The sequence below is a fragment of the Suncus etruscus genome, chromosome 5 (genome assembly GCF_024139225.1).
Source record: "Suncus etruscus isolate mSunEtr1 chromosome 5, mSunEtr1.pri.cur, whole genome shotgun sequence".
NCBI classification, from domain to species: Eukaryota; Metazoa; Chordata; class Mammalia; order Eulipotyphla; family Soricidae; genus Suncus; species Suncus etruscus.
In genome coordinates, this window is record NC_064852.1 from 155,676,997 (window position 1) to 155,698,839 (window position 21,843).

A 21,843-nucleotide genomic window follows, 5' to 3' on the forward strand; every position below is an offset into this window, starting at 1 on the left:
TCCCGTCCCTTCAAGAAACTCTTTTGCCATGGCCCCCACAGCTCCCAGGAACCCGCATGTGTCAGCCTAGACAAAAGCCACTATCAGCCTCAGGGGGTCGTGAAGATGATCCCAGTTGCTCCTTGAAGAAAGGGGGTGCCAGCCTGTAAGTGAGGGAGCTGGCCCAGCCGTGGGGAAGCCTGACTGTCACCCCAATGAGACTAAAAACTGTGGGACGGGAACCTTTCAGTCCAGTCAGAGGATTCAGAACTGGCCATGAGCCCCAAACCCATGGGTCTGCCCCCGCCACCCAGCTCCTAGGGCCCACTGGGGAGCAGCAGCCACTGGGTATGGGCAAGAAAGAGCCTGGTGAAGGCATAAGATGTGGATGGGCCCTGGGTATGGTCCACTCACTCCACCTTCACTGATGCGTCATCTTGTTCTTCCTACCCAGACCATGTCCAGGATGAGGCGAGGACTAGGGGAGGCCACCAAGCTCAAGGGCACAGCTGTGGTTGGAGACACAGCAGCTGTGTGGATGAGCACGCCCCACAGCCGGGCCCCGGTCTCCACACGCAGAAAGGAGGGAAGGCTCCAACAGCCTGCCTGCCTTTACTCGGCGGGTCTGTCTGTCTACCGGGTCTGATGGGCCAGAAAGGACAAAAGGAACAGGCCGTTTGCCAAAGGCGGGGGTGGGGGGGCACAGGCAGTACTGTTGCTGTTTTGTTGCCATACTTTTCATTTTAGATCACTCAGTCAGAAAAGAGCAAGGGGGAGGGCAGATTGAGAGCACAGGGGAGGAAACTTGCCTTGCACACAGACTACCCGAGTTCAATCCCCAGTATCCCATATGGTTTCCTGAGCCTTCTAGGAGTGATTCCTGAGTGCAGACCAAGTGTTAATCCTGAGCACAGCCAGATGTAGCAGGAAGAAAGGAGGGAGGGAAGAAAAGAAAAGGAAAAATAGGAAGAAAGAAAGGAAGGAAGGAAGGAAGGAAGGAAGGAAGGAAGGAAGGAAGGAAGGAAGGAAGGAAGGAAGGAAGGAAGGAAGGAAGGAAGGAAGGAAGGAGGAGGAAGGAAGGAAGGAAGGAAGGAAGGAAGGAAGGAAGGAAGGAAGGAAGGAAGGAAGGAAGGAAGGAAGGAAGGAAGGAAGGAAGGAAGGAAGGAAGGAAAGAAAGAAAGAAAGAAAGAAAGAAAGAAAGAAAGAAAGAAAGAAAGAAAGAAAGAAAGAAAGAAAGAAAGAAAGAAAGAAAGAAAGAAAGAAAGAAAGAAAGAAAGAAAGAAAGAAAGAAAGAAAGAAAGAAAGAAAGAAAGAAAGAAAGAAAGAAAGAAAGAAAGAAAGAAAGAAAGAAAGAAAGAAAGAAAGAAAGAAAGAAAGAAAGAAAGAAAGAAAGAAAGAAAGAAAGAAAGAAAGAAAAAGAAAGAAAGAGAGAGAGAAAGAGAGAGAGAAAGAAAAAGAAGGAAAGAGGAGAGCATAAGAAAAACATGCATGTCAGGAGTGACCTCCATGCCAGGTGTCCAGGAAGAGACTTTCTGGGGACCCACTTGCAAAGAAGGCCATAGCCCCCCTCTAGGGTTCCCCACCTCCCTGGGGGAGGCTCCCTGCAGCAACTGGAAATGGGGCTTCATGGGCCCAAAGTGGCTCTCTCCCATCACACCGCCCTGTGAAGGAAAAACCAAGACACATTTGCAAACGTGCCATAGAGATTTTTAATGAAAAAATTAGAAAAGTGCATTATTTTACAACACTACAGTAAGTGGTTCTTTTCTTTTTTTTTTTTCTTCTGTAAAGACATTGTAAAATATATACAGGGTTGCTCTAGTGCATTCGTTACAAAAGGAAGATGCAGTCCCTTGCATAAATTACATATTGTACAGGGGCTGGACGTTACTTGGACTTGTAAACATTGGTGAGTTTGTTTCCACTCTGCGCATGAGCCGCTCGGGACGTGTCTCTCTCTGCTGACTTCAGACGGGCATGGGCGGGCTAAGGCCATTAGTGAAGGTGCCCCCTGACCCCAGTGGAGAAGGCGGCCAGGAGAAAAGGAAGGAAAGCAACTGGGACAGGGTTCTGCGCAGGCTCGTGGGGACCCAGTGGGGGGGGGGGGGTCACTGGTTTCTCAATATTCGATGCAGTTCCCCCTCCTCCACCACCCACAGGCCTCACAGTTGCAGAGTGAGGAACTGGTTCCGAAGCCCCATAACCTGCTGTGGTGAGAATAAAGGGTGGGGCCCCCCACCTCCCCAGGGGGACTCAGGACAAGCTAGTCTATGTCATCCAGGGATGAGGCAGCTTCTGGTGTGCTGCCCCCCACAGGGGCCTTCTCTGGTAGCTGAAGAGTTGAGGGGTGCGTGGGTGCTTGGGGTGGGAAGGGCGTTCAGCAGCCTCATCACCATCCCAGCTGAATCCCTGTTCTGGCTATGCCACTATGGACAGAGATGCCCAAATACCAAAAAAGAAACCATCAATCCAGATACCCCATGAGATTCCCCCCTCAACATGCAGACACACATGCCCCTGAAAAATGCACAAGGATCCAGACCTTCCCCCTCTCCATCCCACAGGAGCCCCATCAGGCAGAGGGCCCCCTAATGTGGGTGCTGTGATGGTGGGTAGGAGCATGCCTGGGTCACAGGTGACATGCTCCATTCAATATTTTAGGTTCAAAATGCACCGTGGATGAAATGAAGAATAGCACATCTAGCGGGGGGGGGGGGGGGGCAAACGGCAATTTCTTGGCCTACTGGGAACAGATGAATCATCCCTCTGCTGCCCGAGAAAAATTCAAGGGTTCAAGCTCAAACTGTCCTCGGGCCTTCACCTCCCTAGGACTTGCTGATCCACAGTCATGGGCAGACTCAGGAGAAAAACTCCCAGGTCCACCTGTCTCTGGTTCCTACAGCCCCCACGGCCCCCACTTCTGACACCTCACCACATGCACAAACAGCCGAGGGTGGACTGGGGTGACCTCCGGAGGTCCCTTGCCACCCCACACGGCTGTCACCAGGCTATTTGTGGGCTGGATAAACAAATATAGAATTAGCCTTTCTCAGGAGCCATGCCCCTCAGAGGAGCCATCAAATTACAGAGAAATCTGGTTAATTGTGGGTTTTGCTTCGCTGGGTTCCTACTCGTCATGATTTTTCTTTCATCGGATTTTTTATTTTCTTCCCTAGCCCCTAAGCTTCACCCGCAGCAAATGCTGGGGTGCTCGACACACCACAGAGCCCTGTGAGTGAAGGCCCTGGGTGGCAAGGCCCAGCTCTGCACACAGACACGAAGGCCAGGCCAGACCAGCAAGTCCAGTCTGGCAAGGCTATGACCAGAACTTGTCACCAGCACCCCACACTGGCACCAAGGAAGGGGCCCACCAGGACAGAGTGGTGCTCGGGACAGTTTAGGACAGCCTGGGGCAGAGAAGTGGGTTCCTGTGATAAATATCATTGGAAAATGGGACAGGTCCCAACTGGGAGACCTGCCAGTCCAGCCCACTGGGCTCAATACCAGCCTCATTGTCAGGGGGCAGCTGTGTCTTCCCCTGCTGGTGGCTTCCTTATAGAAAGGTGGACAGATGGGGGTGAAGGTGTGACCCAAGGCAGGAAGGGATGGAGAGGGCCAAGCTCTGTTTGCAGTAGCCCAGAATCCTGGGTCACTTCACCGTCTCCCAACAAACCCCCAAATCAAGAGCTGCTCTGAGGATGGGGGAGACGTTTGAGAACTGAGCCAGCATCCCACAGCAGATGGCAGATCGGACACGAACAAGAGAGGTAAGGTGCCAAACCACCACTGGCACATTCCAGCCCTGCCCGCTCTCCAAGTCTGAGCAGGGAAGCCCAGTCAGCACCCTGAGCCCAGGAAACCAGGAAGGCACCTGAGCCAACCTGCAAGGCCCAGAAAGTCCAGACAACACAGAATTGTCTTTCTAGAATATTCTACCCTGTTCTTCTAGAATGTTCCATCCTGTCTTATTTTTTGTTTGTTTGGTTGGTTTTTGGGGGGCCACACACAGCAGTGCTCAGGCGTTACTCCTGGCTCTCCACTCAGGAATCACTCCTGGAGGGCTTGGGGAACCATATGAGATGCTAGGTATTGAATCTGGCTGTGTACAAAGCAAGCACCCTACCCACTGTGCTATCACTCCGGCCCCATACTCCGTCCTTCTAGAACATTCCACCCCTTCTTTCTAGAATGTTCTACCCTTTTCCTCCCTCTGGGACATTCTACCCTCTATATCTTTCCTTCAGACAGGAAAATAAAGGATCAAAGATGGGGCACTTGTCAGCGACACCCCTGCACACCAGTCTCCTCCTCTCAGTCATCGTCCCATCTCATGCCCACAAGAGTGGCCTGTCCAAGCGTTCCAACCCGAAACAGAGAAGGCTCTGGCGAACTGTGTATGCTCTGCCCAGACATCCCTATGAAGTCTCCTGTGGGCACGTTCAACATCAGGTTCCAGTGCACTCTGCTGCCCGGGCAGGAGGGGGGGCGGTGCAAGGTGCACACTCTAGGTTGAGGTGAGTCTGGGCAGGACCCGAGGCAGCCCCTCTCCACCCTTCCCTGGAGCCACCTCATTATCATGAAACAATGGTAGGGAAGAGGGACTGGAAATGAGCCATCCAGACAGCTGGTGAGGAAGGAGAGATGACAGGGCACTGGCCACTTCTCTCAGTCTTGATGCCCCTCCTACCCACCAGCACTAACAGTGGGCGGCTACATCCCTGGTCACTCAGAGCTACCCACCCACATCCAGCCCACAAAGGGGAGAGGGGACCTACAGATCTGGGGCATTGGATCTGAGAGACAGGGGACATTTGTGAATATCACAATATCACAATATCACAAATATCCCCGGCCATAGCACGGGGCTGGGCCTTGCTTTAGGTAGCTGCAGCTGATGACAGAGAAAGAGGCACACCCCCCTCAGTGGAAGAAACAGGCCCTGGGGAGCACAGCAGCAGGGTCTGTGCCTGCTTCTGCCATATCCCCAAGGCCTGACTACCCCACCAACAACAACAACACTCTGCAACCTCCCAGAAACCAAATCAAAGTTCTTGGGGAGATACGAGGGGCTTACACTCCCATGCCTAGGGCACCGCAGCAGGAAGGAACCAGAAGAAATTGTAGTGAGGGGGGGCCGGAGAGATGGCATGGAGGTAAGGCGTTTACCTTTCATGCAGAAGGTCATCTGTTCGAATCCCGGCGTCCCATATGGTCCCCCGTGCCTGCCAGGAGCAGTTTCTGAGCACAGAGCCAGGAAAAACCCCTGAGCACAGCCGGGTGTGACCCAAAAACCGCAAAAAAAAAAAAAAGAAATTGTAGTGAGGGAACTTTCTCCTGACCCCCAGCACTCACCACCCCAGACACCCCCACTCATGACTGAGTCCCTCAGAAGTCCCCAACCTCAACCATGGCCCCATGAGAGGCTCCAACCCCAGGGAGGGGTCCTGACCAAAGAGGCGCCCCTTCTGGATCACAGGCACAGATACCCACATCAGTTTCCTCTGTGCATCCTTGTCCCTCACACCTTCCCTGGCACAGTCCCTCTGTCAGTCTGTCTGTCATGTCCAGTGGGAAAAACAACATGGCCATGAGCAGCCACCTAAGCAATACGACAAAGAAGAAACAAACAAAAGTTCCCAGAGACACCCAAGGTCAGGGTTTACTGCTGCTGCAGGAAGGCTGAGAAGACTCCCACATGGATCACACCCCTCAGACACCAAGCACGGGAAGTGGAACTTGGGCCCCTCAATATCATGATGCCGGGAGCCAGGCCAGGCCTGAGAGCAGGAAAGGTTGAGGCTGATGCTGACAAGGGCCCCAACACAGAACCCCCCCACCAGGGTACTCATCCAAGCTGACCTGCCAGGCCCTTGCAAGAGTAAACAGAGAGCCCTGCTGACCTGAGAAAGACCCAGGTGAGGCACAAGAAGGGTCTGCGAAGGTGGCCCCTAGGCAGCCTGTTCCTTCTAAACTCCATTTCAAAAGTAGGAAAACTGAGGCCCAGAATGTCCATCAGGAACTGGCAGAGGCAGGTTCAGGACATAGCCTGAACCACCCCTCTGCCTCTCTCTGCTCTGTGCTCAAGAAATGTCTGTCTTTGCCCCATCCAGGCCCATGTGCTAGCTCTGGGCAGGGGGAGCCAGGGCAGTTTCTGACCATTGCATCCTCTCCCAGAAGCCCTCTACCTTGCAGACCCAATTCTGAGGGCATCTGAGGATTGTCCCATCACTGGGCCACCCCCGGCCAGGGAAAGGTCAGTCTGGAAGATTCACCCATGACCATGGTCTGAAAGTATCTGGCTTCGAACAGCTCATGGTCCCACTCCCCTCTGCACACGACCCTCTCACTTCTGCCCAGTCCAGAAGCCACAGAAGCTGGAGTGCCCCAGCGTCCTTCTCTTGGGGTCTCCCTGAGCTCTGGCAATGCCTTGCTCGAAGTATTTCGGGCTGGGTCACCTCCCCCCAGGCACCTGCACATGCGGGTGAGAAGCGCTTGGGGGCAGGAAGAGTTGTGCTGGGCCTCGGCCATGGCCCTGGCCACAGCCTCTGATGCCATAGCTCTATGCTCTGCACTGAACAGGGCACAGGGGACACAAGTGTGCCCACCCATGTTCCTGGCCCCCAGGATCCAGCAAGTGATGTAGTTGAGAGGGGCCCCCTCGAGACCACTGGCTGATATTCCTGCAAATGGCTGGTGAAGATCCGCAGAGAGGAAGCGGGGTGGGAGGGGGGTGTTACCATGAACTCGGGCAGTCGCATCCCAGGGCCCTGAAGTGGCTACATTGGGCCTCATGTCCATTAATGCAGGGGATACCAGGGGATTCTGGCTGCATCAATGATCATGTCTCATGTAATGCCTGCAAACAGTTTCAGGGAAGAGGAGGAGAGAAGGAAGAGTGGTGAAGGGACAGTAAATGGGCAAAGGCACTGCAGGCAACAGGGGTTGGGGTATCCGTAAAGGCTTTATGCAGGCCCCAGATGCCAGAAGCAGCTGGACCACTGTGGAAAAGCTCTGGGCTCCCACCAGGGCCTGTCTCCATTCCACCACATCCTCCCCTACATCTGCAGATCTCCCCCATGGCCCAGATACACACAAACTTGATCATCACGGTGTCTCTCCTGCCTCGGTGCACAGGGACCAAGAAGTGCAGGACTGGTTCTGTGGCTATGTGCAGCCCCTTGAATAATATCTCTGTAAGCTCTGCAGGGGGCAGAAGAGGAGAAATGGGGTGTCAAGAGAGGAGAAGGGGGGGCACCTTTTGGCTCTGAGCTGCCACAGTGGGCTCCAGCCAACTAAATCTCAAAGTAGAATGAGCCGGGAGATGAATAGATGAACGAATGAATGTCAAGAGCTGGAACATGAATAAATGGATGCCCGTGGAGCTGGAAGACAAATGAACACACATGGAGCTAGGAGATGAGTGAGTGAATAAATGCCCACAGAGTTGGGAGATGAGTAAATGAATTAATAAATGCCCACAGAGCCAGGAGATGAGTGAATGGATGGATGGATGTCCATGCTGTGATGCTGAGGGGTCGGGGCCCTGAACTGGAAGTCTGCTGATGGAGTAGACCCCACTGGAGAAATCTCAGCCTTGCTCATCGACTGACCTGAGGCACTGGTCCCCTCAGCCCCACTGCACTGACCTGGGCCTCACGAAGGCTCGTAGAAAGAGCAAGCTTGAAGATCATGGTGCTGCCTTCAGAATTCCTATAGACCTGCCTTTTGTGAAAGTTCCGGGGACTTGCTGATCACCCTTCCCCTGCCCTGTGCTCAAGGCCCCTCTCCTGTCCACGGGCCTCTCTCCCACCAGGTGCCCAGCATGCTGCAGAATTAACCTACTCAAGGTCCTGTCTTGGTGACTCAGCAGAGACAAGAACTTCGGGCCAAAGGGTTTTGTGCATCCAATTCATTTCCTCGAAAATCTCTCCTAGACAGGGTGGACAGCGAAGGGGCTGTGGGCAAGAACCCAGAGGCCGAGGACCTTCAGGAGCCTGGGGAAGTGGGGGCACAGCCTGATTCCTGCCCCCTTTCCAGGCCTAGAACCTTCCAGCCTGTCAGCCACGATGCTGGCAAGTTTCTGTGTTAGGATCGCCAAGAGCAGGCTTAGCTGTGACAGGTTCAAAGTCACACCCCTTTGGGAGCAAAGCCACAATTTGGGGAACCCTTCTCAGAACAGGAGGACACCTGTGCGCACTCAGGCTAACAAAGGAGAAACGTGAGGCCTCCTCAGAGAAGCGAGACCGAGCCTGGAGAAAGGTGCACAAGGGTGTCTGCGAGGGGCTCCCCCAACCTTCTGTCCTCACCCTCAGATTCACACACTCACATATCCATCTCTGTGTGCCCCACAAACCCAGGCACATCCATCCATCCAAACACACCGAATACGCTCACTCATGCACAAATTCAGTCATATGCATGAGCACATGCACACACACACACACACACACACACACACACACACAGCAAAGGCCTCTCCTGTCCAGCCTCTGCAGCTGGGCAGTGCCCAGGCATCAGGCCTGTGAAACCAGCAGGTCTGATGGACAGGGGCATCTGCTGGGCCTCTGTGGTTCTCAGTCACTCCTGGAGACCACCGTGAGCCGAGATGATCTGACCAGGCCACTTCCTGCTCAGGGACAGGACCAGGGGGCTCCCAGCTGCCTGAGCACAGCACAGCCCCTGAGAGAGGCACCAGGAAGCCTTGGACAGAGCTTGCTGAGTCCTAACACCGCAATGCGTGGCCAGACAGACAGGCCAGGCACAGGCCGGACCCAGATGAGGCTCCTTCTCAGGCCCCAAAGATCAGGTCAAAACTAGGTGCAAAAGAGCCTGAGCCTGGCTGAGAGGATGACAATGATCACAATGGATCACTGGGAAAGAGACCGGATCCCCCAAAACAACTAGTCTTCATCCCTGGTGGAAGTGGCCTTGTAGAGAAAGCAGAAAGAGTGGTCCCGTGAAAGTGGGTCTCCAGGAACACATATTGCAGTGAATCTCTCACAGGGCAGGAAAGGGGCCGGGGGAACAGAGGAGAGAAGGAATAACAGATGGGATTCCCAATATTCGGCCACAACCCTCAGCAACGCCTTGTCCCACACTGAGCCCATTAGCTTCAGCTGAGCTGGGGCTAACCCCAGCCCATCTCGCCCAAGGTCCAGATGCGGGGATCATGGAGGCGAGGTGGGGAAGGAACGGGCTCAGCTGGGATGGGAATGGGGGTCACCGCAGGTATATTCTTCCCAGGGAGAACTGAGTGGCTGCAGGCTGGGGCCAGGCTGTGTTAGACACTCAAGTCAGGGATCTCACACAGAGAGGAGACTCACCGAGTGGAAGAAGAAGGGAAACATGCAGCAGCATCAGAGAAACGGGGTGTGCCAGGGACCCCTAGTACAGGACACCGAGTGAGCCCCACAGCTGTGCCACGCAGAGAAGGGAAGCAGGTGCCGGGTGTGGAGACCCCAGCTCCCAGGGCCTTACAGGCCTGACGTTTTGTCTCACTTGTGCCAGGGCCCAAACAATTCCTCTTCCAACCCAGATACATTCCAAGGCGAGGAACACTCGGCTTGCCTTCACCACAAACATGCCAGTTCAGGCCCCCACCCCAACCCCGCCAACTGTGTCTCCAAAAAGTAGCAGCCCATATTCCCTAGCCCAGACTGCCTGAAACACGGGAGCGAGTAGGGACCTGAGCTTGACCTTAAGAACCTGAGACTTCCAGACTCCTCCTCCAGGCAGAACCCGGGCCAGGACAGACAGGAACATTTTCAACAGAGACGACGTGGGGACAGATTGAGATTTCAGAGGGTCGCACTGGCTCCTGAGGGCTTCGGTCCCATGGCGTAAATGCTTGACGGAGAGCAGGGGTGGTGCCATGTTTGCAAGCACGCTACTCTGCCTAGAGCAGCTCCCCCTCTTTGGGAATCTAATGGGGCGCAACCCTCCATGCCCGTGTCCAGCCCAGAGCCCAGAGTTTATGCCAGACAAGGAGGAGCCAGAGGAGCACAGCCTGCCCCGAGCATGTGCTCAGGCAAGCATCCCACTTCGAAGGGGACACAGGGAATAAGGCCCCGCAGAGAATAAGAGGAGCATTCCCACAAGGCTCAGCTCCTTTTGAAAGCCATGAGGGATTGGACCACTAACCATTTCAGTCACCCCCTGAAAAGCACAAGTTCCCAGCAAGCCAAGACACCACTCTTTGAATACCTCAGTTTCTCAAATAGGAACAATATGGGGTTTTTCACTAGGAAAGAAACTGTCTCCACTTACAATTCTGTGCCATGACTCCCTGCAACCTTCCGGAACTGCCCCCCTTTCTCAAGCAGGCCAGTGGCTTCCTGAAGCCACCACCATTGAATCGATCAGAAGGGGGTGTCACACAGTTGATATTCTTCCAGGTGCCCTGGATGCTCCCAGGAGTGGAGGTGGCCAAGGGAAAAATACATCTGAGTCATTCTAGTAGGGGCTGTGGGTTCTTTCTCCTCGCTCTTGTTTTGTTTGCTAGCACATTACCTGTTTAACAAAATGCATGCTGTAAAAAATTGGTTTGGCCCAACAAGCTGAGAAGGAAAAAAAAAATACCAGATTCATGGTCTTTGCCCACCCCTGCCCTCTAAAAATCAGTAAATTCCATTTTGAACCTAAGCAGCTAAAATTCATGGGCTTGACACATCTGGACTAAGGATGGCCCCTGGGATGTGCTGAATTGGGCAAGATGAATTTTTTTTCTAAATAATAAAATCAAATCAAAAGCAACGCCCGTGGGCTTTGTTTTCCCATTTTGTTGGGAAGCAGTGGAAATCAGGCTGGTAACAAACCCGCAGGATGGTGAAGGAAAAGAAAGGCCTGGTCCTTTTCTTTGCATCCTATGTTACACACACGCACTCGCACTCACACACGCAGTCATACGTGCACGCACGCATGCAGCACCCCATCCTGGAGAGGAAGCGGAAGGAATCAGGGTCAGAATCAGCGGGGCGGGCAGGCACTCGCTTGGGGAGGGTGGCTTGGCACAAGGACCCCTCTGGGCTCCGTCTGAGGGTCTCCTTCTCCTACATATCCTGGATAGCTGCCCCGGAGCAGGGGCTGGCTGGGGAGGAATGTAAGGCAATCTTTGCGGGAGGGAGGAAGGGAGGGAGGGGGAGGGAGGAAGGGAGGGAGGGGGAGGGAGGGAGGGAGGGAGGGAGGGAGGGAGGGAAGAAGGAGGAAGGAAGGAAGGAAGGAAGGAAGGAAGGAAGGAAGGAAGGAAGGAAGGAAGGAAGGAAGGGAGGGAGGGAGGGAGGGAGGGAGGGAGGGAGGGAGGGAGGGAGGGAGGGAGGGATCCATGCTTCATGCTCAGAGACCAGTTTGGATGGGACAGGATGAGTCTGGGCAGATCGGGGGAAAGTTGGAAAGAAACAGAACCAAGACCGAGAGCAGGAGGAGGCTGATCAGGAGGACACGGTCCCGCCATAAAGGCCCGGAACCCTCCTCCACCTCGAGGCCAAGGTGCTGGGCGAGGGGCAGGGGGAGGGGGATGCCGCAGCTGTAGAAGGTTCTGGAGCCCCCACCGAGTGTCCACCGCCACGTCCCCTTCCTCCCACCCCCCACCCCCCGGCCTAGACCGACTTGCGTCTCCGCATGAGCCTGTGGCTGTCAGTAAAGCTATGTAACCCCGGGGAGATGGAGCTGAGAGGGGACGGGAACAGGCTGTTCTTCAGTGTGCTGGGCGAGATCTCCTCGATCTTGTAGGAGACGGAGTGGAAGTAGTGGGGGGCCAGCTTGGCGCCGAAGGAGTTGGGGTGCAGGGCCGGGCGGCCCCCCAGCTCGGCCGGCCGGTAGCTCATGCAGGAGCACACCGACTGCAAGTCACTGGCATCGGCCCGGTACCGGGCCCGGCCCCGCCGCGCCTCGTCGGCCAGGTGCAGGACCACGCTGGCCCGGTTGCCGGCCAGCGACGCCCGCTCCTCGGCGTCCCGCCGCTCGTCCTCGCTGTTCATGGTCAGGAAGCGCAGGACCACCAGGTTGAGGAAGGCGCCGATGACCGTGAGGCCCACCAGGATGTACATGAAGCTGAAGGCCACGTAGAGCGGCTTCTTCTGCAGTGCGCCCTTGGTCTGCAGGGCCACGTAGTCCCCGAAGCCGATGGTGGTCAGCGTGATGAAGCAGTAGTAGTAGGCGTGGAAGAAGCTCCACTCCTCGCACTGTGAGAAGGCGGCAGCGCCCAGGCACAGCGTGCCCATGCAGGAGAAGAAGCCCACGGTCACCATGTTCTCCATGGACACGTCCGTGTCGCGCAGGCCGCAGCACTTCTTGATGCGCTTCAGCAGGTAGCGCACGAAGGTGTTCATGCGTTCGCCCAGGCTCTGGAACATCACCAGCGTCAGCGGGATGCCCAGCACCGCGTAGAACATGCAGAAGGCCTTGCCCGCGTCCGTGCCCGGAGCTGCGTGCCCGTAGCCTGTGGGAGGACAGAGCACAGCACACAGAGTGAGGGAGCGAGGGAGGACTGGGGTTCCCAGGAGCAGGGAAATGGGGAGGGGATGTGACATGTTTCCCTTAATGCCTGTTCAGGAGAGAGGGCCAAAGAGAAATGGGGGTCCATTCGGGTACACTGTGGGAGGACTGGGTGGGCATTGAGGGGGGCATGTGGAGGGCCATGTCTCTAGGAAGAGGCAGGATCAGAGGAAGAGCCTGTCGGAAATCGGGGTACCTGCCATTCTGAACCCCTGAAACACCCCAGACCATGCCTTGTAGGATTAACTGAGTCTCTCCCTATTCCGTAAATGCTTGTTACTCATTGGCTGGAAACGCCTCTGGAGGAAACACCTTGTGGATTGGTGCCATAGACCACCAACCCTTGCTAAGAAAGACCCTGGGTCTCAGGGGGAAACCGCTGCGGTTTCAGTTTTCTACCACTGAGTTAGCTCTCTGCTTCTTAGGAGCGGAGGCTTGCTTGCGTGTGGAATTCCTGAACCTGTTTTACCCCCTTCACTGTATGTGTATCATTTCCTGAATCAGCGTTTGCTTCCAGACTCACATCTCCCCAATGTCCTGGATTTGGGGCATGAGGTTTCCACTTCGGGCCCTAACTTTGTTTTGCAGTTATTACTGTTTTTTGCTTTGGGGGCCACAGTTGGTGGTGCTCAGGGGTTACTCCTGGCTCTGCACTCGGGGATCATTCCTTGCGGGCTCAGGGCACCATATGGGATGATAACGATCAAACTCAGGTCAGCTGTGTGCAAGGCAAATGCCCTCCCTACTGTGCTATTGCTCCAGTTCCACCTTTTTTTGTTATAAAATCAATTATTTAATTGCTATCACTGTGAGATACACAGTTCCAAAATTGTTCGTGTTTGAGTTTCGGTCAGACAATGTCCAACCCCCTTCACCAGTGCACAATCTTGCTACCAATGTCCCCAATTTCCCTCTCATCCTACCCCTGCCTCCTTCTGTGGCAGACTGGGAGCAGTGCTGGCCTGACCATCTCCTGTCTAACACTGTGGGGACCCAGAGTTCTTCATCTGGGAACTGTGGTCTGGCCTGTTTGCTGCCACTCCCACACCTGGGGGCCCAGCACATTTTCTGTCTGTCCTAGAAAGACAGTCCTGCTGGGGTGGGGCCTCCAGTATACTGGGCATGAGCACAGAGTTTGGTCCTGGCACCAGTTTGGTCTTAGAACCTCACCAAATGTGCCCCTGGAGGGCCCCCCTAGAACAGCATGGGGTTCCAGACAGGTCCAGGCACCACGAGGTGCCAGCGACAACGCTTCCTCGGATCTATCTCAAGTGGCCAAGAATTACTGGGAAGGCCTCTGTAAACCAAAAACACATTTATTTGTTAATAAGAATGACTATGGAGCCAGAGCAACAGTACAACAGGGAGGATGTTTGCCTTGCGTGTGGCCAACCAGGTTCCATCCCCAGATCCCATAGAGTCCCGGAGCCCACCAGGATTGATTCCTGAGTGCAGAGCCAGGACTAATCCTTGAGCACCACTGAGTGTGGCCCAAACACCCCCAAAAAGGGGGGAACTAAGGGCCTAGAGGTCCATGGGGCAGATACTGTGGGAATCTTCCAGTGCTGACCCGCACTGGTGAGGCTCTGCAGGTTCCCACTGGGCACCCTGTTTTCTCATGCTTAGCATGAGGATGTGTGGGAAGGGGGTGGACACACTCTGGCCAGGGCAGGACCACAGTCGTGCCTAGCAGCATGGGGGGCCACAACCAAGGACGTTCTCCTAGAACCAGCCGGACCCTCTTGCTGCCCACAACACGATGAGAAGCTGCTGCTGGGCCACTGAGCACAGCCTGATAGCGTCGTGTCTCCCCCATTTAAGAGCTTTTTCTGACTCCCCAGTGCAAGCAGAGACCAAGCAATGGAGCACCCGGAGACCACCGGGGTGCACACCTGGCCCCCGGAACCCCACTGCAAACTGTGAAGTGCTTTGTAAGCCAGGAGCAAACTGTGGCCCCAGCTCTGTGCACCAGGAAATCACCACAGTCTGCTGGGTACAGACCGATCAGCTGCCGGCCCCAGGCCCTCTGCTGACCCTCAGCACATCCTCCAGCCACTCAGGTCCCTGCGGATGCTGCCCAGTGGTGCTCCCAGGGTACTGAGGGGGACAGGTGAGGCCAGGCTGGGGCCAGATGGTTCATGCCCGTCTACCCCCTCTTCTGAGCGCTGCCCCTCACCCCACTTCTCAGGGAAGCTCAGCTGCTCTGAGTGGAGGCAGCCTCCACACCAGGTGGCAAGCGGGACACAGGGTGACAAACCATCCGGACCTGGGCACACACGGGCCCTGAAAGAGGAGGAGGACGTTGGGACCTGAGCAATAGCACAGCGGGGAAGGCAATTACCTTGTACTTGGCCTACACAGGTTTGATCCCCGGCATCCCACAGAGTCCCCAGAACCTGCCAGGAGTGACCCTGAGTGCAGATCCAGGAGTAACCCCTGAGCACTGCCAGGGCAGTTTCTGCCAGGGCAAAAGAAAAGGAGGAGGGGTTTGAATACATACTCATGGAGGCTGAGCCCCGATTCCATCAGGGAGTGAGTCTGAATGGCTGGCAGTCACCTCAGTCTTGGGGCTCCCACTGTGCTCCCTACAGACACACAACCCCCTGCGGCAGAGCTGCCCACTTAGCCTCCCGCCTCCCTCCCTCCACCCCAGGCCCAGGTGTCCGCAAGCCCAGAAAAGGAAAATGACTCATGGGCCTGAGGGGGCGGGAGGGGGCCTGAGGGGCAGGAAGCGACTTCAGTGACTTCAGTCAGAGTTCAGAGGGCATCCGGCTGCTTCCCACGCAGCCCTTGACCTTGGGAGCTGCCACTCAACCTTGACTTTCTCTTAGTCCCTGATAAACCAGATCCTGGGGCCACACAGTCCTTTGAAGTTCTCACAAACAAGCGGTCTGTGGCAGCCAGAGGGAAACACAGACCTCATTCCCCCTGGGCTGACACACTCTTCTCCCCCTCTGGGCCCTGAGAAGGGGTGATGCTTCCTGTGGGCATTAAGCCAAGCCCTGCGCTGAACCATCGAGGTCTGGCACAGCACACCCCAAGGTGTGCTCGACTCAGACCTTAGAGATGCACCAAAAGTCTTTCAGGACCCTGTGGAGAAGCTAAAAATAGTTTTAATTTTTCTTGTAATGGGATCAGGCCCCCACTGCCAGTCTGAGCACTGCCCAGTGGTGCTGATGTTAACAGAGTTCAAAGGCAAGCCATGCCCTGCCCCACATGTGCGTGTTCGCACTGGCGCCTCCCCTGGGACTGGACTAGTTTCTAGATGAATGGCCAGTCCACAAGGGACAAGATGTCCTGGGCCAGACCCAGGGTGACGACCAAAGTCCAGGGAGGCCCAGCAGGGGCACAGGCCTGGGCTGAGTAGTGTAGAACCTCCATCTGCAGGGCCACTGTCTCTTGGAGAAATAGAGGTGGGTCCAGCCCCTGTTGCACCCCTTATGTCTGGTCATAACCCAATCCCTGGCTCCTTCCAGGGAGGAGTGAGGGAGTGAGGGGGTGATAGGGCTGTACCCAGAAGGACACTGGGTCTAAGCACTAAGGCTACTTCTCAGATAACCATGGAGACCAGAACCCAGAGCTGGGGCAGGGCAGAGAAACCACTCAACCAGGTCAGGGCTATCTGTCAAGGGGTCTTTTCAAAGCATAGAGGGAACCCAAGAGGTGGGCGCCAGAGCCCCTGACGCAGGCCACCAGCACCGTACCCTCATTTGCTCTAGAACAGAATCCAGTAGCTGCGTGGGGCCAGGTAACACCAGTGGGGAACCCAAAACTCAGACCGAATGAGGCCGCAGGAGACAGGTGGGGGTCTCCAGAGAGGTTGGGGGCCGGGCACATGCTCTGGATGCAGAGACCCAAGCTTCATGCCCAGCCCCAAACAGTCCACCAGAAGTGACTCCCATACACAGAGCTGGGTTTGGGCCACACCCCAGTACTTCGGAGCTGCTCCCAAGCAAGAATAAAGGGAACAGGGGCTCTGCACCACACTCCCAGGCCCAGTTCTGACCTGGACTGAAACACTGGACAGGAGAGGCCGGGTCATGCAACCACCTCCTTACCGAGGTGTGGAGTATGGAGTTTGGGAGCCAGATGCATGGGGCGTCCACTTAAGAACCCCCAAATGCCCAGGAGAGGCCCCCACAAAAGGCCCTCGTGGGGTGCGCCTGGAGTCCAGTGCCAGACCCTGGGGCCCACCGACCCCTGCCGGCCGCCAAAGAGGCAAGCGCGCCCTCTGGCGGGCACTCGGGCCATTGCAAAGCCAGGTCAGGTCTCCTGAACCACTGGAGTGGCAGGTGGGGGGGCACAGGACCCAGGGGCCGGGCAGGGAGGGTCCTGGGGAAACCACTAAGCCAGACTAGGAGTGTCCGCAGGAGGCCTCTTCCCTGCAGCGACCATCAGCGGCCATCAGTGAGTCCAGCCGCAGCATTACTGTCATGGAGTGGGCATCTTCCGTGCACCCTTGGCACTGGGCCCTGTGCAAGGCATGGAGGCACCTGCATCCCCTTCATTGCTTCCTCTATACTAAAGGCCACAGAGAAGGAAGATCTCCCCCTGTGATGGGGGTGGGAGTCCCACTGGCCAAGGAAGGTGCCAAAGTCTGCAGCCAGCTTTCGTCTCCCTGCCCTTCCCTCAGTCCTCCTACCCACCAAACCCCGCTGGGGATCAAGTTCAGACTCCCAAATCGAGGACCTGCCATAAAAATCCACTAGATTTAACTGCCAGAGAAATGGGACATAGACCTGGGGGCGCCTCGATACCAGGCTGGTCAGGGAGAGAGCCAGGAATTAATTTCGATCCCCCCCCCCCTCCAAAAGACAATGCCGAAGGCTGCAGGGACAGCACAGAGATGGAGCACAGAGGGTCGGGTACTCGCCTTGCACATGGCCAATCAGGCTTGAGGCCCAGAGCTCCACCAGGAGGGATCCCCAGAGTAAGCCCTGAGCACCGATGGGGGCTAGAGATAGATAAAACTACGGGGTGTGTATGTGTGTATGTGTATCTGTGTTTGTCTGTGTATGTGCATGCTTGTATGTGTGAGAGAGAGAGAGTGAGAGGAATGAGAGAGAGAGAGAGAGAGAGAGAGAGAGAGAGAGAGAGAGAGAGAGAGAGAGAGAGAGAGAAGAAAAATGCCTGTCACAGAGGCAGGCAGGAAACTGGGGACATTGCTGGTGGGAAAGGAGCACTGGGTGTACAACTGGGTATTGTACATTGTATGACAGAAACTCAATCATGAACACTTTGTGACTGTGTATCTCATGATGAATGTGTATCTCATCATGAATTTTATCTTTTTAAAAATGATATGCCTAAAACTTAACTATCAATAACTTTGCAAACCATGGGCCTTTATTTAAATAAAAATATCTTTAAGAAAAAGAAAGAAAAGGAAGGATGTACAGAGGGAGAAAAGAAAGGAGGGAAAAAAGAAAAAGAAAAGAAGGAAGAGAAGAAGGGAAGGAAGGAGGGAGGGAAGGAAGGAGGGGGAGAGAGAAAAGGAGGGAAAAAGGAAAGGAGGGAGAGAAGGAGGGAAGGAGGAAAGGAAGAAAGAAAGATAGAAGAGCGGGAAGGAAGGAGGAAAGGAAGGGAGAAAAATAGGAAGAAAGATAGAGGGAGGGAAGGAAGAAGGGAGGGAGAAGGAAGGAAGAAGGAAGGAAGGAAGGAAGGAAGGAAGGAAGGAAGGAGAAGGAAGGAAGGAAGGAAGGAAGGAAGAAGGAAGGAAGGAAGGAAGGTAGGAAGGAAGGAAGGAAGGAAGGACAAGTATGGGAAGTGGGAGCTGGTGCTTCATTTATACACAGGAGGAAGCTGTCTTTCAGAACTCAGCCTGGAAGTGGGTGGGGGTGCAGTCAGAGCACAGGCAAGGTTCCAGGTGGGGTAAGCAGAGCCACGAGGGGAGGTCTCAGGCAGTCCCCACCCCTGCTTTCCTCCATGAAATACAATCTACATCATCCCCATCAGCTGGCAGCGTGAGCCTCCATCACTTCCAGACTGGGCACAGTCATGGCCAAACCCAACCCTGCCTCCCTGGCCCCCCAATCCCCCTGCCGCTCTCCTTGGTCCCCTGACGCTCCTGCCACAGCTGAAGCATGCCCCAGACCATGGGTGCAGGAGAGGAGGCAGCAGCGCTCTGGCTCAGGGGTTTTGCCTCCCAACATCAGTGTGGAGGGTTCTGTCCTGGGACTCAGCTACTGTCCTGTCCATCCCCTGCACTTGAGGGTCCAGTGCTTGTGGGGCACATCAACCATGTCTCCATGGTACCCCAGTGGCTATGCCAGGGGTACCACTTGCTGGCACTGCAGAGAGAGGGAAGGGCACCTTTGTGTAGCGATGCCCCCTGGGCCCTAACCCAGAACCCAGCACCCAGAAGTCCCGTCAGGGGCTTTAAGGGCTGCAGTTCTCTCTGTACCCCCTGTGCCAAGGGAAACTGAGGGGAGCCCATTCTCACTGTCATGCAGTGACAGGCCCGGGGGCACAGCTTTCCCACCTCACACTCAGGCCACTGCCACTGCCTGACCTGGGAAGCGACAGCAGACAGCACCCGAGCACCACGTATCTGTGCCTTTGCTGAGGGCACTGGTGGGCCCTGTGCCCATCTCCCTGGCCTATCCGGGCCAGGTCAGCTGTTCTGGCCAGGGACAGAGTGATCTTGGGCAGGGGCGCTGTGACCACAGAACTCAGCGGGCCTGGCAAGACTGAGATACACATACTGCAGGTGCAAACAGGGGGCAAGAAGGCAGACACACATGAACGGACACACACAGAAAGATGCATCAGCCGCAGGGAAAGCAGAGCAGCAGGAGTGAAGATGCTCGAAGCCACTGGCAGCAGTGCGTGCTGGTGGGCAGACGCCACACACAGCGCCGCTGGCAACCAGCCTCTGTCTTCAGCCCAGCAGCTGGAGCAGAGCTGAGGGGCTGAGTGAGCTTAGTGACCCCCCACCCCGTCTCTCCTGCCACCATCTCCCCGTGAGGTCACTGAGCAGGACAAGCGGGAAAATGCAGCCAAGACGTGCCCACAGAGTAACATGAGCACACAGGCACCCACTCGCAGACACACACACGTAGCCACACTCACACACAGGCGCACACACACAGACGAACACACACGCGTAGACCTGCCATTCAGACGTGTGCACACAGACAAAGACTGTCACTCTCATAAATGCCCAGACACGTAGCCCTGGACACACTTACCCAGAAGCAGGCAGACAGAGATGCCCAGACTCTCGGACACATGGACAGATGCACACACGCACCCACAAACACACACCTGTGTGGCCCCGTCATGCATGTGCTGGAGCCATCCTCCCAGGCCCCTTATGTAAGGGGAGCCAAGGTGTGCGTGTCTCGGCCGAGTGGAAAAACCCAGCGTCGTGGAAAAGCAGCTGGGCAGCTCCCAGCTCTGTGCAAACTGCAGCTAGCTGCCTCTGCAGCCGGCCCCGGGCACTCGGCACCCAGCACCCAGTGCCCAGCACTCAGCACCAGACACTCCGCACCCAGAACTCGGCGTTTGCCTGGACCCCACCAGCCCTCTGGCAGGGGTGCGAAAGGAAGAGGACAGGAGCGCCTTGAAATGCAAGGTGCTGGCACAGGGTATCTCCCACCTGGGCTCTGACCAGAAGTGAACTTTGAGCTGCGGTCGCGTGCTTGCCTGCCTGGTTCTCCAGCCTCAGGACCTTTTATTTTTCTTTGGTTTTTGGGTCACACCCGGCAGCGCTCAGGGGTTACTCCTGGCTCCACTCAGAAATCGCTCCTGGCAGGCTCGGGGGACCCTATGGGATGCCGGGATTCGAGCCACCATCCTTCTGCATGCAAGGCAAACGCCTTACCTCCATGCTATCTCTCTGGCCCCGAGCCTCAGGACCTTTGTACATGCTGCTGCCACCTTATGCCCAACCTCCCTCCCCTAATCGCGCCCCCTCCCCCACAGGTTTGCTTCCTCTCTGGCCCCTCAGCTACAGCTGCAGTAGCAGCTCAGTGGACACAAGACAAGAGAGGCACCTCAGCCCAGGGGACACCTGTGCCAGACTCAGGCACCTCCCACCAGGTCCCTGACTCTGGAGGTCACTGTATGCATGATTTGGGGACAGCGACGAGAAAACAGGTGTGCTGGGATTCCAAGGAAGAGAGTGTTTGTGGGTACCCCTGAGAGTGGGTGTCCAGCACGGGGCCACCCCACACCTCTGGAGAAACAAGGTCTGTGCTCCGCACCCAGGGGACTCCAAATGCCCAAAAGAAACACTTTCTTTCATACCTCCTTGGATGCTGTGTGGAATGGCAACTCCCCCCCACCCCCATACACACACACCCAGACCAGCAGGTTCTGCCCCAGCGAGCTAGCAGCTCCTCCACCATTAGACAGAAAGACCCTGGAGTGCCACAGAGTGGGGGTGCTATATGAGAGCAAAAGGAAACCAGCTGAGGGGCCAGAGTGATAGCACAGAAGGCGCTGTGCTGCACACAGCCAACCCAGGTTCCATTTGCAGCATCCCAAAGAGTCCCCCAAGCACCACCAGGAGTTATTCCTGAGCACAGCACCAGGAGTCAGCCCTGAGCAATGCCGTGTATGGCCCCAAAACGAAAAAGGAAAAGCAGAGCAAAAATGATGGGATGGGGCCCAGAGAGATAGCACAGCGGCGTTTGCCTTGCAAGCAGCTGATCCAGGACCTAAGGTTCTTGGTTCGAATCCCATATGGTCCCCCGTGCCTGCCAGGAGCTATTTCTGAGCAGACAGCCAGGAGGGACCCCTGAGCACCACCGGGTGTGGCCCAAAAATCAAAACAAAACAAAAAAAATGATGGGATGATGCTAGGTCAATGATAACAGATGTGACCATGATGTAAGACAGACGACAACACCCATGATAAGGGCAATGATGTGATGGTGACGAGGGGAGGGCAGGGACTTGGAGGAGTACAGAGTGATGCCCTGCGTCCTACCCAGCGCTGGGCACCAGGGAGTCCAGTGCAGCGACTAGCCCAGGGCAGGCTGCTGAGCACCAGGAGTGTGCTTGGAACAGAGGTGAGGTGGTGCAACGCCAGCAGAGAGCACCTGCGTCACTGGGGGGGGGGGGGGGTCAGACAGTAGAGCAAGCCTCAATAGCTGGTACACAGCCAAGCAGAGGCTCCTAGAGGTACCCCTTCTGGGCAGAGCTCCAAGCCCCCCGCATAGACCCCCAGAGTCAGCTCTGGATTTGACTCTGAGACAAGATGGTCCCCAGAAGTCTGTTTCTTCCACCACCCCGGGCAGTGCTCACAAATGCCGGCGTCTCTATACTAACCCGAGAAAGGGAACCCAACACACACCACAATTTCTCACAACAGCCCCAACTCAGCACAGAGAATGTCTCCACCAGGCCAGCCTGGAGCATGTCACA

At 55.8% G+C, this 21,843-nt stretch overlaps 1 protein-coding gene across 1 annotated transcript in view; it reads right to left on the reverse strand.

Annotated features, from left to right (window-relative positions):
* Window positions 1-11,294: 11,294 nt before the first annotated feature.
* KCNK9 (potassium two pore domain channel subfamily K member 9) overlaps window positions 11,295-21,843 on the reverse strand; it is a 43,347-nt gene continuing 32,798 nt past the window's right edge. Inside the window, exon 2 of the mRNA XM_049773963.1 lies at window positions 11,295-12,415. Coding sequence (XP_049629920.1) covers window positions 11,574-12,415 — 842 coding nt within the window. The 3' untranslated portion in view covers window positions 11,295-11,573. The remainder of the gene's footprint in view (window positions 12,416-21,843) is intronic.